Raw genomic sequence first — 16464 nt, forward strand, 5'->3', positions numbered from 1 at the left:
GAGCCATAGATTCATGTGATTCAATGCTTGGCCATAGGGAGTGGCACTATTAGGAGGTGTGGCCTTGTTGGAGTAGGTATGGTCTTGCTGGAGGAAGTCTGTTGGCAGGCTTTGAGGTCTCCTATGCTCAAGCTCCACCAGCGTAGAAACAGTCTCCGTCTGGCTGCCTTTGAATCAAGATATAGAACTTTCAGCTACTTCTCCAGCACCAAGTCTGGGTGCATAATGCCATGCTTCCTATCCTGGTGATAATGGATTAAATCTCTGAACCTGTAAGCCAGCCCCAATTAAATGTTATCCTTTATAAGAGCTGCCATGGTCTTGGTGTCTTTTCATGGCATTAAAATCCTAACTAAGACAAGGTAGAAAGGAAAAATTATTTTATCCCACTATTATCACTGTGTGAATTTCTGGTTGTAATACTGAGAGTTCATCTGTTTTGTCTGCATGTGTGCCTGTGCACCACACTGCAGTGACTGCAGAGGCTTGGGAAAGTGTGAACCCCTGAAACTAGAGCTACAGATGGTTGCTAGCCACTTTGTGGGTGCTGTGAGTTAAACCAAGACCTTTGGACAAGCAGCACATGCTCTTAACTGCGGGTTCATCTCTCCAGCCTCCAGTTTTCTGTTGTTATGGATACTGTCTCCGCAGTATCTGTCTGACAAAGTTCAGGATTTCATAGGCTGTGGCTCATTTCTTCCAGTCTTACTTTGACTCCTTGGAATCCCCGGTTCCCAAATGGACATTGTCTTCCATCAAGGGTTTTCATTCTGCTCCACCCTGCAGCTGGCCACTTCCCCTAAGTCTTTTGACTTGAGTAGTCCATCTTCATGGCCCCTCCACACACAGCCCAGTGTCTAGTGTGTGTTGTGTGAATGCCTGCTGAGTGATGGCATGAAACAGAACAGTGTTTGCTGCAGATAAACCACCAGGCTAAGTGTGTTATAGTTATATAAGATCCTGAATCCAACATAGCTCATAATGTGAAATAAACACATTAAGTAAAGCTTTTAAAAATCCTATTAGAGTTATACTGACATTCATGTTAGAAAAAACCCAAACAGCACAAACCAGGGTGTTATCCACTAATTATGAGGTGAATTTGGGAATATCTTAGTAGCTCCATTTCGACCTACATTGAAAAAGTTCAGTGCTATGGCTTTCCAAAAACTAATATGACTATTCTAAATGTACGTTATCTACCTGTGGAGAGGCTGAAAAGATGCATGTTGGGATTTATTCTTTCTACATGAAAGGGAATGATGGACACGTCACAAAGCAAATACATAGCTTTGATCTGCACAAAAGTGCCCTTAGAAAGCTCCATTCTAAAGGTGGGTACAAAGGAGGAAGCCTGTGTCCCCTGCACCCTAGAGGGAGCTCTATTTTCGAAGCGGAGGCTCAGGGTCCACAGGCACAGTGCAGAGAGAAGTCAGTGCAGTGTCCACAGGAGACAGCACTCTCTGCTGTTTGATTTGGGCCCTGGCTTAGTCACACAGAAAACCTTTAAAATTTCTCTCTGTGCTTCTGCTCCCACAGATGGCTCGGAGCATATGTATAAATAGCTTGGGTTTATTATGCGGAAGCCTGCTATTCGTACATGGGGTTTCCTATCTGGGAAGGGGCAGGTGGGGCACCACTGCAAACTTCTCAGAGTAACTAAAAACCATTGCTTATGAGGACTGACACCTCCTTCTGGGGGTGTTAGGCAGCCTTGGGTGGGCCCTGTGGCTTTGTTACAGACAGGGCGAGGCTGGAGTGATTCCCTTGCCTGGTGGCATTTCTAATCCCCATTCTCTCTACCCGCTTCCTTCCAGGCCTCCGCTTATCCTGGCCTTTCTTTAGGGTCGATCAGGGATATTTACTTTGCATTTTACTTGAAAATAACTTTCAAGATCTGAGGATTAAGTAGTTTTATTTTTAAAAATCTATTTGGCTGTGTATGGTGGCACACACCTTTAGCCTCAGCTTTCTGGAGACAGAGGCAGGAAGATCTCTGTGAGTTTGAGGCCAGCCTGGTCTATATACCAAGTTCTAGCATAGCCAGGACTACACAGAAAGATCCTGTCTGAAAATCAGACTAGACCAGACCAGACCAGACCAAACAAAACCAATCCAACCCAACCCAACAAAATAAGACAACAGAAACAGAACCCCAAACAATCACTTGTATTGTCTCAGTGGCTTTAGCAAATAGGCCACATTAAAATCTGATGTGCTCAGCCTGATATCTTCCTATCCACTATAAAGCCAGTACCTCATAAACTCTGTGTGTGTAGAGATTTGGATTCCTGTGCTGTGTTAACAGCCTTGGATGGGCCCTGCACCTTGCCTGTTGAGCAAATACTTTCAACCATGTCAATGCAGAGGACTCTAGGGAGCCCCTGACACAAAGAGGAAGCTCGGCACTGTTTTCTCATAATGGATGCATGCTGTTTAACAGCGCGGAAAGACCATAGTCTACTTAACCATGTAAAAGTCTTTCATACAGCTTTAATGTATTCACAATTAAAAAAAAGGTTTGATTTATTTATTATACAGTATTCTGCCTGCATGTATACCTATAGACAAAAAGAGGGCACCAGATCTCATTATAGATGGTTATAAGCCATCATGTGGTTGCTGGGAATTGAACTTGGGTCCTCTGGAAGAGAAGCCAGTACTCTTAACCTCTGAGCCATCTCTCTAGCCCCATATTCACAATTTTAAAAAGTGCTGTACCATTTTATCTTTCCTGACTAGGATAACTTTTCCTTTGTGTATCTGTGTGGACTATGTGCATGTTTGCGTGTGTGTGTGTGTGTGTGTGTGTGTGTGTGGAGTATGTGCATGTTTGTGTGTGTGTGTGTGGAGTATGTGCATGTTTGTGTGTGTCTGTGTGGAGTATGTGCATGTTTGCGTGTGTCTGTGTGGACTATGTGCATGTTTGCGTGTGTCTGTGTGGAGTATGTGCATGTTTGTGTGTGTCTGTGGAGTATGTGCATGTTTGTGTGTGTCTGTGTGGAGTATGTGCATGTTTGCGTGTGTCTGTGTGGACTATGTGCATGTTTGCGTGTGTCTGTGTGGAGTATGTGCATGTTTGTGTGTGTCTGTGGAGTATGTGCATGTTTGTGTGTGTCTGTGTGGAGTATGTGCATGTTTGCGTGTGTCTGTGTGGAGTATGTGCATGTTTGTGTGTATCTGTGTGGAGTATGTGCATGTTTGCGTGTGTGTCTGTGGAGTATGTGCATGTTTGTGTGTGTGTGTGTGGAGTATGTGCATGTTTGCGTGTGTCTGTGTGGAGTATGTGCATGTTTGCGTGTGTCTGTGTGGAGTATGTGCATGTTTGTGTGTGTCTGTGGAGTATGTGCATGTTTGTGTGTGTCTGTGTGGAGTATGTGCATGTTTGCGTGTGTCTGTGTGGAGTATGTGCATGTTTGTGTGTATCTGTGTGGAGTATGTGCATGTTTGCGTGTGTGTCTGTGGAGTATGTGCATGTTTGTGTGTGTGTGTGTGGAGTATGTGCATGTTTGCGTGTGTCTGTGTGGAGTATGTGCATGTTTGCGTGTGTGTGTGTGTGTGTGTGGAGTATGTGCATGTTTGTGTGTATCTGTGTGGAGTATGTGCATGTTTGCGTGTGTGTCTGTGGAGTATGTGCATGTTTGTGTGTGTGTGTGTGTGGAGTATGTGCATGTTTGCGTGTGTGTGTGTGGAGTATGTGCATGTTTGCGTGTGTCTGTGTGGAGTATGTGCATGTTTGCATGAATGTGTAGGTATGCTTGTCTGCATGTGCACATTTTGGAGGACCATGTGCATATTAGAGGTTGATGTCAGATTTTTCTTCTGCCATCTCTCTCCTACCTCATTTTCTGAGACAGGACCTTTCATCGAATCTGGAGTTTCTACTGGCTAGCAAGACACGGGGAGCTGCCCATCTCTATCCCCAGCACATGCCTCAGGAGCCGGCTCGGAGAGGGATCAGAAGTCAGGTTAAGTTTCATAGCAGACTTTATCTAGTAAGCCACCAGTCCAGTCCACTTCTGTTCTTTATAGAAAGGACCAGCTTCACATACTTCACCTCTGAACACTCCTACCTGGATATACCGCATCCTCTTTCAAAACTGGTCCTCTCTATATGGAAGCCATGACAGTCTAAAAGCCACCCATTTCTCTGGTCAAAGTGACTGCCATTGGATAGCCACACTATGACAACTCATTGCTCTGGCTACTGGGAACTGGGGTTCTTGGATAGCAGACCCTAGATTATGCCTTACTTTCCCTGAGAATTATTTGCAGACATTTCCAGTCATACGGAAGGAGCCACTTGGGGACAGTGAAGATGATAAACAGAAGATGAAAGATGGAGGTTGTGACAGGCGTTGAATTTCTAATCATAGTTGTCCCTCTGTCAACAAATATACACTTCCTGAGGTGTTTGACTACTAAACACAAATGACAGCTTGGTTGGGCATATAAATTTTGAGCTCTAACTTTTCCCTCTCAAGACTGGAGATGTTGCTCCAGGGTATTGAGATATTTACTGCTGTGGGAAAGCAAGCCTAGTTTTTGTCCTTTGTAAGGAAAGCACTCCACATTTCTAGTTGAGTACACAGACACAGACACACACACACACATACACAGACACGGGGCAGGGGGATGTGATCCTTAAATTCAAAACACCAAATGGTAACACACAGCCATTCACTAGCTCTCCACATAAAATACTTGGAGTATAGAACATTTTTCTTTCTTAATGTTTTAAATGAACATGTTTTACAGATTATAAGGTACCTTCCTGTAAGATGCATCTTCTTGCCTGGTATAGCTATGGCAACCTGTCCATTATAAGTTAAATCTACACTTCAGAGATGTTAAAATTAAGCACTTACAGGTAGATCTGTGGGATCCAGTCACTTGCTCCAGAGTCCCTTTCAAGCACAGTGCCATCTGAATGTAAGCTTTTGTTCTCAGCCTTCTGTTGTTTTCAATCATTGCTCTTGGTACTCAAGATGGCTTAGAGGGTAAAAGCACTTGCTACTTTTGTGGGGATTCTAGGTCCTTCCTAACGCTCACGTCAGGTGGTTCAGATCAACTATGACTCCGTCTCCAGCTCCAGGGGCATCTGGCCTCCTCTGGCACTTGCAACACATGAGTAAATGGCCCCTCTCACCCTACATACCACATAATTTTAAAAAGCATAAATCATCGTTCTCCTCTATATACAGCCTTATCATTATTTTTCAAATCTATTTCTGTGACATCAACTGCTGTTTTCACTCTTTACCACTGACTTAACGTCTTTTAAGTCTCTGGCTTGACTTGACGACCTGGACATTTTTAGCTGTTTCTCAGCCGGTGCTTTCATTCATCTCTGTATGTCTTATACTTCTTGAAGCAGATAGTGTCTATAATATGAATTTCCTGTTATAATTCTTTTCAGAATTAGGCTTTTCTTTTAGCTCTTATGTATATCTCTCCTGCTGCTAGTATTTGTCTTTATAGGCTCCAGAGCAAAGACCACGCCTTTCAGCTTTGGGGTCCTCACATGAAAGGGGGCACGTGGAGCCTTCTGGGCTCTTCTTCCAGTCCACCTGTTTGTAGTTAGAATCCTCAGCTCAGCTTTTAAGCTGGGAGCTGGCTCATGTGACAGCCGGCACCGTGGTTTCAAAGTCTTTTACTTATTAAGAAACTGCTGATGTGAGCAGGAATCTCCTACATCTTGCCTCCTCGTCAGCTCACTGACAAGGAGAGGCTGGAATTATGTCTAGTTGTTTAGTTGTTAGAGCAGAGTGAAGGAGAAGCTGCAGTTCTCAGCACATCACATACCCGTGGCTCTTCCAGCACATACACTTTTTAGTTGCTGACTTTATATCTTCAAATGCTTAATCACTTGGTCTCTGAATGCATTGCATTACTTAGAGATATACTACGAACAGTACAGGGAAGGAGGTGCTCACAAAGGGAAGGGCGCTCTAAGGGATTCTTCCTGTCTGTCACAGTATCTGTGAGGAAGGGAGGACCAGCTGGCCCTCATTCATGGCAGTTAACTACTAGACAGCTTTCAGCTAGTATTTACAGAGACCCTTCCATGTGACAGGCTCTGCTTACAACATGAGGACTGCTGTGAAGAGCATAAACAAAGCCCCTGCTCCACAGACTCGTGTGTCAGCCAGAGCACGTATGATGAGCACACGCAGGAAAGGCATGTTGAATCAGGTACAGCTGAAAGTCTGTGTATGAGGGGACTCGAGCAAGACGGGAGTGCAGGGAGGGCTGCTCCCTGTAGGGCAGCCAGGGAAGGCCTACAGGGTGACAGGACCACAAGGGAAGGCCACCTCTGCCACTGGGTGAGTGAGTAGAATTTCAATTTATACGCCGAGGAAAGCGGGCCTCCTTCCCAGTTTCCACATGCATCTCTACTGGCAGCAAAGAGATGGGACCCATGACCACTCACTTTTTAAACCGTCATTACTTCAATAATTATAATTCTAAACAGCCCAAGATGACCATGGTGACATGTTCCTGTCGTCCTGACACGCGAGAGGGTGACACAGAATGAAGACAGTGAATTGGACACCAACTTGGGCAACATGAAAAGACCCTGGGGGTGGGAGAAGGTACTTATATACTTCACTGAGACAGGTCAAAATTAATGACTAAAAAGCTAGGCATAGTGCGCATGCCTTGAATCCCAGCACTTGGGAGGCAGGTGGATCTCTGAGTGTTTGAGGCTAGCCCGGTTTACATAACGAGTTCAGTAACAGAGCTATATCGTGAGATCCAGTCTTGAAAAAAAACAAAGCACAAATCCTCTATGGTGGCAATCTGGTTATTCTTCACTGTGATAATTTTGCTTGTAGATTTTTAGTTGGAATATAAATTACATTGCTGAGTATCCAGGTATTTGGGGGAAGCCGTCTAGAAATGCCTACCAAGGATCATAAAAATGTTTCCCAAGGAGTGGGGAGGTACAGAGGATATTTGGAAGGGGCTGGGCAGAGATGAGGTGGAGGAGAGAGTGAGGGTCAGGAGCTGAGGCCCCTGGGATGTGACATTCTTCTGATTCCTCCAACATGGTCAGAAGGTACTTCTCTCCTGGCCACTCACCTGTCCTACCTGGGAAGTGACAGTCTACTTACAGCTTTGATGGAGAGTTAAAGGACCAGCAGACAGAGGGAGGGGGAGGGAGGGAGAGCGCTCCATCTGACAAGCAGTGTCCCTTTATCATCACTAAGCAGATGTTATAGATGCAGCTTGTGATAAGCCAGGCAGCAGAGGCGCTAACTTCTGCTTCCACCGTGGACACACAACAGGAAGAAGCAAATTTCCATGCCTGAGACTGGGGCTACACTGATGTGTCCAGACAGGCAAATGCCTGGACAGCTGCTTAGGGCAGATGGGTCCTTTGACAGCTTAATATTGCAGTTTTTGGTGACTTCTTCATTAGGAAGGGCCAACACGACACCATCTGTTTACTGACGAGCAGGTAGTCACTGCTGAGTGAAATGCACACTAACAGACAGGTTCACTGCATCTAATGCCTGTGAGCAGACTGTTGTGGCTCACCTTGCCTACACAGCCTCAAAAAGCCAAGCTTCCCTGTGTCTTGGTTACGTGGGAGATTGGGAACAGCAGTAACACCAGGAGGATCAAGATATAGAAATGTCATAAACACACTGTTTGCTTAGAGAGCTTTTTTGTTCTACTTTTCTAATCAGGAAAAGGAACCTATGAAGGAATTAAGAGCCATCTATGAAATACTAAAAACAGGCTGCCACCTATTAACTGAAAAAGCATGATAGCATATTCACTGCCAAAGGGTGGCAGTCACCAAGCAGCCTCAGTGTCATCTTTCTCCCAGGGTCCGGTGGTCCTTCAGGAAGCAGTTGCCTATTTCCTGCATAGCTTTGGGGACAGTTACATGCATATATATCTACCTATACCTGAGGCTGTAGGTGTTGGCTTAGTAGGAAAAAAAGGCAAGGTGCATCAAGATACGTGGAGCCTATCACCCCAGTAAAGATGCTGCCACAAAGGTATCTATACTATAATACATATGCTTAGGAGGAGGGGTGCCCCACATGCTGGGATAACAGACATGAGATGCCATGTCCAGCTTCCAGTGTGGATTATAACAGACCCACGTTTGTCTCTACAAGGAGATATCTGTGTCTACGCACATGGTCTACACCAATGTCTACACCATTCCAACCATGCCTTCCCCTCCTACTTTAGAAATGGCTTTGTGCCAATAGGGTGCTCTTGACCTACTGGTTTTTAATGTGAAAATAAAGGCACTGAGAAGTCCTGCAGGAGACAAACCTGCTGGTTTCACAGACATATCCCCAACACATCTGATTTAGAGATTTCTCATCTGTGGACTCTAGCTGGGACTAGCTGGCATGGTTTTCTGACATGTTTCTGGGTGGCATCTGTTAGGTTTATCCCTGAGCTGTACTGCCTGTCTATTAAATAATCTCCTTTTTGTGCATGTGCTACACTGGGAACTGAGTCTGGGGTCCTGTGCTTGCTGGGCATTTGCCTCACCACTGAGTTCCACCTTTTGGAAACCACTTTATTAAAGACAATCTTCTGGGCAAGGGAAAGCAAGTGCTTAACCCATGTAAGCCCACTGACCGCACAGGTTCACTCACTCACTGCCTTCAGATGCTCGGGGGAGGGAGCAGGAACAACAGATGCAGGGTGAGCGAGTGCTGCAGGAGGTGAAAGTTCATCCCCTGAGCTGTGGTTAGTGTAGGACCCCCATGGAAGGAAGTGCCAGGAACTGCATGGATTAAGCTCCCCCAAGAAAACGATGATGAAGATCAAGTTACTGAACTGATTTGGCCCTTGTTCTTATGCCCTCTGTCTCAAGGTAACTCATAAGTGTCTGAGATAATGGGTTATGTGTTCTGGCCATTTGAGTGCCTGGTAATCTTGGGAATGTCAGTTGTGAATTCTCTCTTACTGGCTGTGAAAAATCTGTGTTCTTATAAATAATAATGAGATCTGTCCCAGGATGTTAGCTTTGAATATTTACTGGACAGTATCTGCTACAGAAGCACTGTTTCTAGGGTCAATTATTACTCCTCTTCCTGAGATAAAATCTCCCCGAGTTCTGACACAAATGCCTGTGACTGTGGGGGTGTCCAGTCTGCCTTGATAGGACCTTGTTTTCCCTGTCACTGTCCTGGGTGCCATTCCCTAGCTGTGAGATTTCCCTCAGCATATACTTATTAGCTCTTTGGGAGTGCTTAAGGCGTCTGATGGGATCTCTGGGGGGTCTCCGTATGCATCTTCTCTTTGGCACTTTCACCTTCAGACTTGCTGGCCTAGTCTCCTCAGGCTACCTAGAGCGTCAGGGAGATCATTGTGTTCTACCTTGGTCCTCTGTGTCACCATGGCCTGCATGGTGGCTCTGCCTACTTATCGCATTTACATTGCCTCATATAAAACATTTTTTCATGTATTGTTCATTTTTGTTGTTGTTTAAGCGAGGGGGTATAGAGGTCTAGTTCATGTCACCCCACCTTGGTGTGTTCTCTGTTTTCTCTCTCTCTCTCTCACCCTCCTTCCCTCCCTCTCTCTTGTTTCTTCCTTTTTTCCCCTCTTGAGACAGGTGTAGCTCTGGCTGGTCAGGAACTCACCATATTCAGTAGGCTGGCCTTGAATCACAGAAGTCTGCCTGCCTCTGCCTCCTGGGTGCTGGGATTAAAGGTGTGACACTACGCCTGCTCTCTCAAATCTGCTGTTGTGAGTACTAAGATGACAGAAATGTGCCACCATGCCCAGCCTTTCCTGCTTCTTATATACATATAAAGCTTATTCCTGTGTTTCCCCTTTCTCTCTCTGCCTTTGCTAATTTTCTCTTGCTGTTTCCTAGCTATTGCCGAAGAGTTGCCCTTAGGGAAAGGGGTTACCCGGCTAAATTGGGGTCAGTATGACTTGTAGGCCACAGGCTTGCTGGGTGGTGGCCCTGTGACCAGTTTTGTCCAGCTCTGACCTTTAGCTATTAATCTGTTCTGTCTCTTCCCCTTTGCCCACTCCCCCGATTACTCATAGCCTCACCGGTCTATGGGCTGGGGTATTGTGCAGTTCTGAACCGTGTTTCTTTCAACTTCTGACTTTAAAGCTTCTCAGAATGTACTTAGGGAAAATCTAAAAAATAAAGAGTTGTAAAGAACCCAATCCCTCTCCTCTCTGGATTCTTTTCTTTTCTTTTTCTTTTCTTCCTTTCTTTCTTCCTTTCTTTCTAGATTTATTTATTTAATGTATGAGTACACTGTTGCTGTCTTCAGACACATCAGAAGAGGGCATCAGATCCTATTATAGATGGTTGTGAGCCACCATGTGGTTGCTGGGAATTGAATTCAGGACCTCTGAAAGTCCAGCCCCCTGGATTTTCATCATTAACTCAGGGATAAATAAGATTACATGCAACATCACTATGCTTGGAAAGCACACTGTGAATTGTGATGATCTCACCAATGATAAGAGACCAGACAATAAAGGACAATGGCCCGAAAAAGAAAATAAAATTAATTTTTCCTTATCAAATAAGTAGCAGGTTGAGGATTGTAAGTCTCAGCTGAAATTTTAAGACCGACTCCCCTGGTTTTAGGAAAGAGAGATTAATACTGTATTACTAATTAGTCCCCAAATTCATATGACAGAGACACAGTGAATAAGCTGAAAAAGAGCTTTATCATCTTGTTAACTTTTCTTACATGTTAAAGTTCTGAAGAAATGACAAATTCTTTCTTACATTGGAAGAAGGAGGGCCATATCTAGGAACAATCTGCACACTACAAGAGAGCCACAGCTGGATTCCAGTTCCATCATGGGGTGAAGTCCTTTGATGCCAGCTGGAAATTACTAAACAAGAACTGGGACAGGAACACATCACCTCCTCAGGCAAGACAGCTGTATTCATTAGCACACGTCTTCAAGTCAGACAACAAGTTCATTCTATTGTCCATACTTTGCCACGGCTAAATATTTACAGGAAGACGTGCTTGCTCATGTGAGTGAGAGACATTTCCTGCAGATGCCTCCTTCACAGCCTTTCATTCTGAGTCCTTTGTATGCTTAGCTTTACAGTTGCTGGGCAGATGCAGGGAATTCAGCTGGGCCCCCAGCCTCCTGGATGGTGCCACCCACAAAAGGGGCCAGGCCTTCCTTCTCAGCTCCTGCCACAGACACACACAGACACACACAGAGACATACAGACACACACACACACACAACTGTCTCTGGGAGCGCTCTCACAGACACACACAGACACACACACACAGATACACACACACACACACACACACACACACAACTGTCTCTGGGAGTGCTCTCACAGACACCCAACAGTGGGCTTTACTGAAGTTTGGGCATCCCGCAGTTCAGTCAAGCAGACAATATGGATGAACCATCCATAAAGCATAATTTATAAGATATATAAATATATAAAGGTCCATTTTGATTTAGAATAGAAAACAAACCAAGACCGTTTACATGGCAATGTATGCATTTACTAGCAAAAATAAAGAAAGACAGTAGAATGTGTGGACACGGGTATAACAGGGAGCTCTGAACATATCTAAGAGCGTGGAAATGTCTTTCAGAAAGCAAAGGAACTGCCACCTGTACCGTTGCCAACACTGACTTTGTACCATGACCTTGTTCATTCTCACATCAAGATGGGGTGGGGAAAAGAAAGCATACCATGACAAGAGGGTGCTGTCCCAATATCCCATGACCACTTATAGCAGAGATAACTTCATCGCCAACATTTCAACAAATAACCTGATAAACTAATTCCCTGTTAAAAAGTATTACTGACTATTTTCTACCATGAGGGGGGAGGAGGTGTCCTGTGGTCCATACATATATATTTTATTTTATTATTTTTATGTGCATGTAATGGGTGTTTTGTCTGTATGTATGTCTATGTACCATATAAGTTTTTAGTACCCACAGAGGCCAGAAGAAGGTGTCGGATCTCCTGGAACTGGAGTTACAAATGGTTGTAAGCCTCTGGGGGCTGAGAATCGAACCTGGGTCCTCTGGAAGAGCATCCAGTGCACTTAACTGAAGAGCCATCTCTCCAGCCTATATCATTGTTCCAACTCCCTGTGTCCCTTTCCCTAGACACCATCCTGCTTTATAATGATTTTCTCAGACTATGCTGTTTTCTGTCATGACTATTTCTATAACAATTTCTTCCTGTCCTGGGAATTTCCTCAACCTTTATGAACCTACAAGCTATCTTAAATCTGCCTTCTAATTTGTTTATAGCCACTGCAGACACACTAATTGATAATGTTTGGGATAAATTTGAAACAGTGGCCATAAGAATATAAAGTAATTTCTTCCATTGTTTGGATTGAATTGCATTACATTTGGATTGGCAGCAATGAAATAACCACAAAGGAATTTGTCATTGTTGACAAAGCTAGATACTGGAAAAGTAGAGGATCATTCCTAGCCTTGAAATAAGTCTGGATGCTAATTTTACCTTCTATAAAAAAGATGCTTTAATTTGTCTTTGTGAAGGAAAACAATGATATAGTCACATCGGCATGAACCAAGTTCAGTGATAGGTATGATTAAACACTTTGTGTATTTAAAACTCATCTTTTAGCTACAAAAATAAAATTTTACCTCTTGAAGTGATTCACCAGGACTCCAACAAGTTCTCCAATACGACTCTCGTGGGTTGGCTGTTTGCTGAAGAGGCAGACAATGAGGTCTTTATTGTCTTTTGTATGGAACACTACAAGCTGGTCCTTCCCATTGGAGACACTCAGACCAGTCAACTGCAAGGAGGGAACACAGAGAGCCGTTAGGATAGCTCCTGGAAGAATACAAAAGAAAACAATATAACTAAGAAATGAATGTGATTGGATATCACCGTAACAGTATAAGATTCCTTCAGAAAATAAGTGAAACTGACAAACTTCTAGCTTAACAGTAAAAAATGGAGATACATTATCACCAGGACTAGGAACGCAAGGGGAGCTATCAGCACAGACCACAATGATGTCAAGTATAAGAAGGAATTATTTGAACAACTCTAGGTACAACAGAGTATTCAACAACTTAAACCAAACAATTCCTTGAAAGCACACACTACTAAGCTCCTCTCTCCTCCAAATAGCCTGACTGATCTGTATCTATTGAAAAAATTAAATCTCCTAAATATTTCAAGAGAAATTCCAGGCCCAGATGATTTCTTTTGTGAATTGTACCACACATCTAAAGAAATACCACCAATTTTCCATATCTCTTCTAGAAAGTAGAAGGGAACACATTAACTCACTTTAAGAATCATCGTTCTGACACCAAAAATAGAAAGCTATATATAATAATAAACTGCTATCTTCTATGAACTTGGATATAAAACCATTAGCAAAACTGAATCCAATAACATATTTGAAAAATACACAATTAAGCAATAATAAAACAAAACAAAACAAAACAAATAAAATACCTGCCCTTACAATGACCTTTTAAAAGCTAAAATATGGGCGGGGCAATGGGATAACATCTCATGTGTAAATACAGAGTGTCTAATAAAAAAAAAGAAAAAAGCTAAACTATTTAGAAATCTAACAAAGTGTGTGTGTAGGACCTATATTATTAAAAACTGTTAAATATCGATAAAGTCAAATTACAGTTCAGATAAAGAAAAAGATCCTACAAAATGAAGAGAAAATACGTTTAGAGACTGGAAAACTCAGTTCTATTTAGATCCCCATTTTCTCTAAACTGATTTACAGACATAATAAATCTTAGACAAAATGTTTGGTTAAATTTTGAAAAGCCGATTCTGCAGTGTGCATGGAAAAGGAAGGGAGCTAGAACAGTCACAGCAGTTTGGAAAAGAAAAGCAAGGTTGCAAGACTTTGCGTTGCTGACGTTAATGACAGCTACAAGGCTGAAGTCACCGTGACAACATAATTTGTGAAGAAACGCAAACTAAGGTCAGAAATACAGCCACACAACTATGACCAGTGCCTTGCCCACAAAGGTGTAAAGGTGACTCAGCAGAGAAGGACAATCTAGACCACCTGGGATATCTGGGCATCTATATTTCAACAGAAACAAGTGTTTATTCAAGTCTCAGCCCTCACAACTCAATTCAAAATGGGCTAGATGTCTAAACATAAAATGTTAATTATAAGATTTCTAGAAGAAAACTGATCAGAAATTACTGCACCAAAGTAAGCATATGAAGTCAAGTAAACAAGAAAAGATATTTAACATTCTTAGCAATTTAGAAGATACAAATAAAAATCATAATGAGGTGTAGACCACAAACCTGCCTGAAAAAAACCCAGAGCACAGACACGAACCCACACCCCCACAAAATAAACCTTTGTTAATACAAAAATTATATACAAAATTTCTTGTAGAAGCCCTATAATGACTCTAAATGAATGTAATCAAATGCCTTCAACAGGTGAATGAATAAACAAAGAAGCATCTTTGAGCAATGCTCAGTAATGAGAAAGAACAGACTGATGGTGTAGATCATTCTATCACAAGCGTCAAAGGCGTTATGTCGCGTGCAAGCAGTTAGTCTCCAATGGTCACACACATGATTTCAACCGTGAGTGTTCTAGTATGATGGAACCACTCTGTGCCCCAGCCACTGCAGTGTTTGCTACAATGTCTTAAGACTCACAGACCTGGATACCAGCGTTACACATGAAAGCCGATTTTATTACACTCAAACCAAAAATTACAGTTCTCTGGCCATTTGGATCCCAAGGCATCCTACTTTGGGCCATAGAGAAGACATTAGCGTGATCTATCATCTTAGGCATCTCCCACTGCAGGCAATACTGATGTGCCACCTCCTCGTTGCCACTGGTGCCATCAGTGAGCAGGTGGCCAGCAGGGACCAGGCAGCTGCAGGACAGTGCATGTGCTGGCACCAGGACTGGCTCTAGCAAAGATGGGAACCTCACTCTCAAGGGGGTCAGTACAGTCAGACTCTGTATCCAAGCACAGGAGAAGACTCCTCAGTTGTAGACCTGGAAGGCTAAGGGAGAGTCCTCCATTTTACAGAGGAGGAAAGCAGGGCTCAAGGAGCTCAGGTGATATGTTGACCCAGAGACCAGAAATCAGGCTATGAACTGACTCACACTTGCAGGTTTTTTCTATCATAACTAGTTTAAATTATCTTTTCTTTTCTTTTCCCCTTCCTTCCTTCCTTCCTTCCTTCCTTCCTTCCTTCCTTCCTTCCTTCCTTCCTTCCTTCCTTCCACCCTCCCTCCCTCCCTTCTTTCCTTCCTTCTTCCAGTGCTGGGGCTCCAACTCAGAGCCTTCAGCATGCTAGCAAGTAAGTACTCTACCATGGAGCTACACCCCCAGCCATATCACAAGAAGCTTTTCCAAATACCGCACATAACTGAATGTAAGATTCACAAAGTGTACTCCTATGAAAATGTCTTCATATGAGGTGAGTTCTCACGTAGATTTTATTTGCTTATTTATTGTGTGTGTGGGCACCCACAGGCCGCACAGTTTATGTGAGGAGCTCAGAAGTCAGTGGGTGGGAGCCGGATCTCTTCTTCCACTGTGTGCATCTCAGGGATAGAGCTCAGGCCGTGGGCGTGGTAAGCAGGGCCTTAACCCACAGAGCCATTCCGCCATGCCCTGGCTGTGGTGCATTTTAACAAATGTCAGGTCAGTGTTTAATGGAGAGCAGGGAAAACAGTTAAGTAATTGGAAATCATTTACTGACTTCTGTACAAATGGCCGAGGCTAGGGGTAAGGCAATTTCTCTGTCACTTAGATGTACTGCATCCAGATGATTTTTGTATGATTAAATTAAAAATATCATTTTCACTTGAAAAATATTTTATGCCTATGATGCCTCACTCTCCTTTGATTACTTTATTTGTGAAATCCAAAATTGAATTTATGCAGCACTTCACAGGGAAGCTTGATTAAAACCTAATAAAATGAGAATGGGAGCAGCAGCAACACCAGCACTTTCCGGGGGGCCTAAGGGGGGAGGCAGCATGCTCACACATGGGACCACTTCCAAGAATGCCCTTCCTTCCTTATCAGAGATCCCCAGCTCCCTCCCGTCTTTCTCTGAGAGGGGGAGCTACACTTGCTGCAAGTGGAATTAGTTCTTTCTGTGTGTATTTAGGTATTACTGTGTGTCAAGTCCTGGTTCTTAAGAGCCAGACAGAGCACTGAGCTTGCTCCACTGCACAAGATGAGGTCCCCCTGTCTGGAGGCAGACAAACAACAGGAGAGCAAGTGTGGAGGAGGCTGCATGGTGAGGAGGTGGGCTGTGGGCTGAGAGGGATCTGTCTGTGAAACCCACTTCAGCCTTGAGACCTCAGATGTCCATTCTGTTTCCTGGGCTCAGCCTCCTCTGCCACCAGCTCTCTGGCCAGTGGCATGGTCGTTTCTTCATTCTTCTGCCTCAGAGCCTTCCAAACGCTGGGATTACAGGTGCTATCAGGATTA

At 43.7% G+C, this 16464-nt stretch overlaps 1 protein-coding gene across 2 annotated transcripts in view; it reads right to left on the reverse strand.

Annotated features, from left to right (window-relative positions):
- MYO1D (myosin ID) overlaps window positions 1-16464 on the reverse strand; it is a 276727-nt gene that overhangs the window by 61296 nt on the left and 198967 nt on the right. For both annotated transcript variants that reach the window (XR_013975215.1, XM_080924358.1), the window contains exon 21: window positions 12634-12788. Coding sequence is in view for 1 of the 2 variants with exons in the window: in XM_080924358.1 (XP_080780484.1) it covers window positions 12634-12788 (155 nt within the window). In the remaining variant the exon portion in view is untranslated. The remainder of the gene's footprint in view (window positions 1-12633; window positions 12789-16464) is intronic.

Source organism: Micromys minutus (assembly GCF_963924665.1).
Source record: "Micromys minutus genome assembly, chromosome: 10".
Taxonomy (NCBI): Eukaryota; Metazoa; Chordata; class Mammalia; order Rodentia; family Muridae; genus Micromys; species Micromys minutus.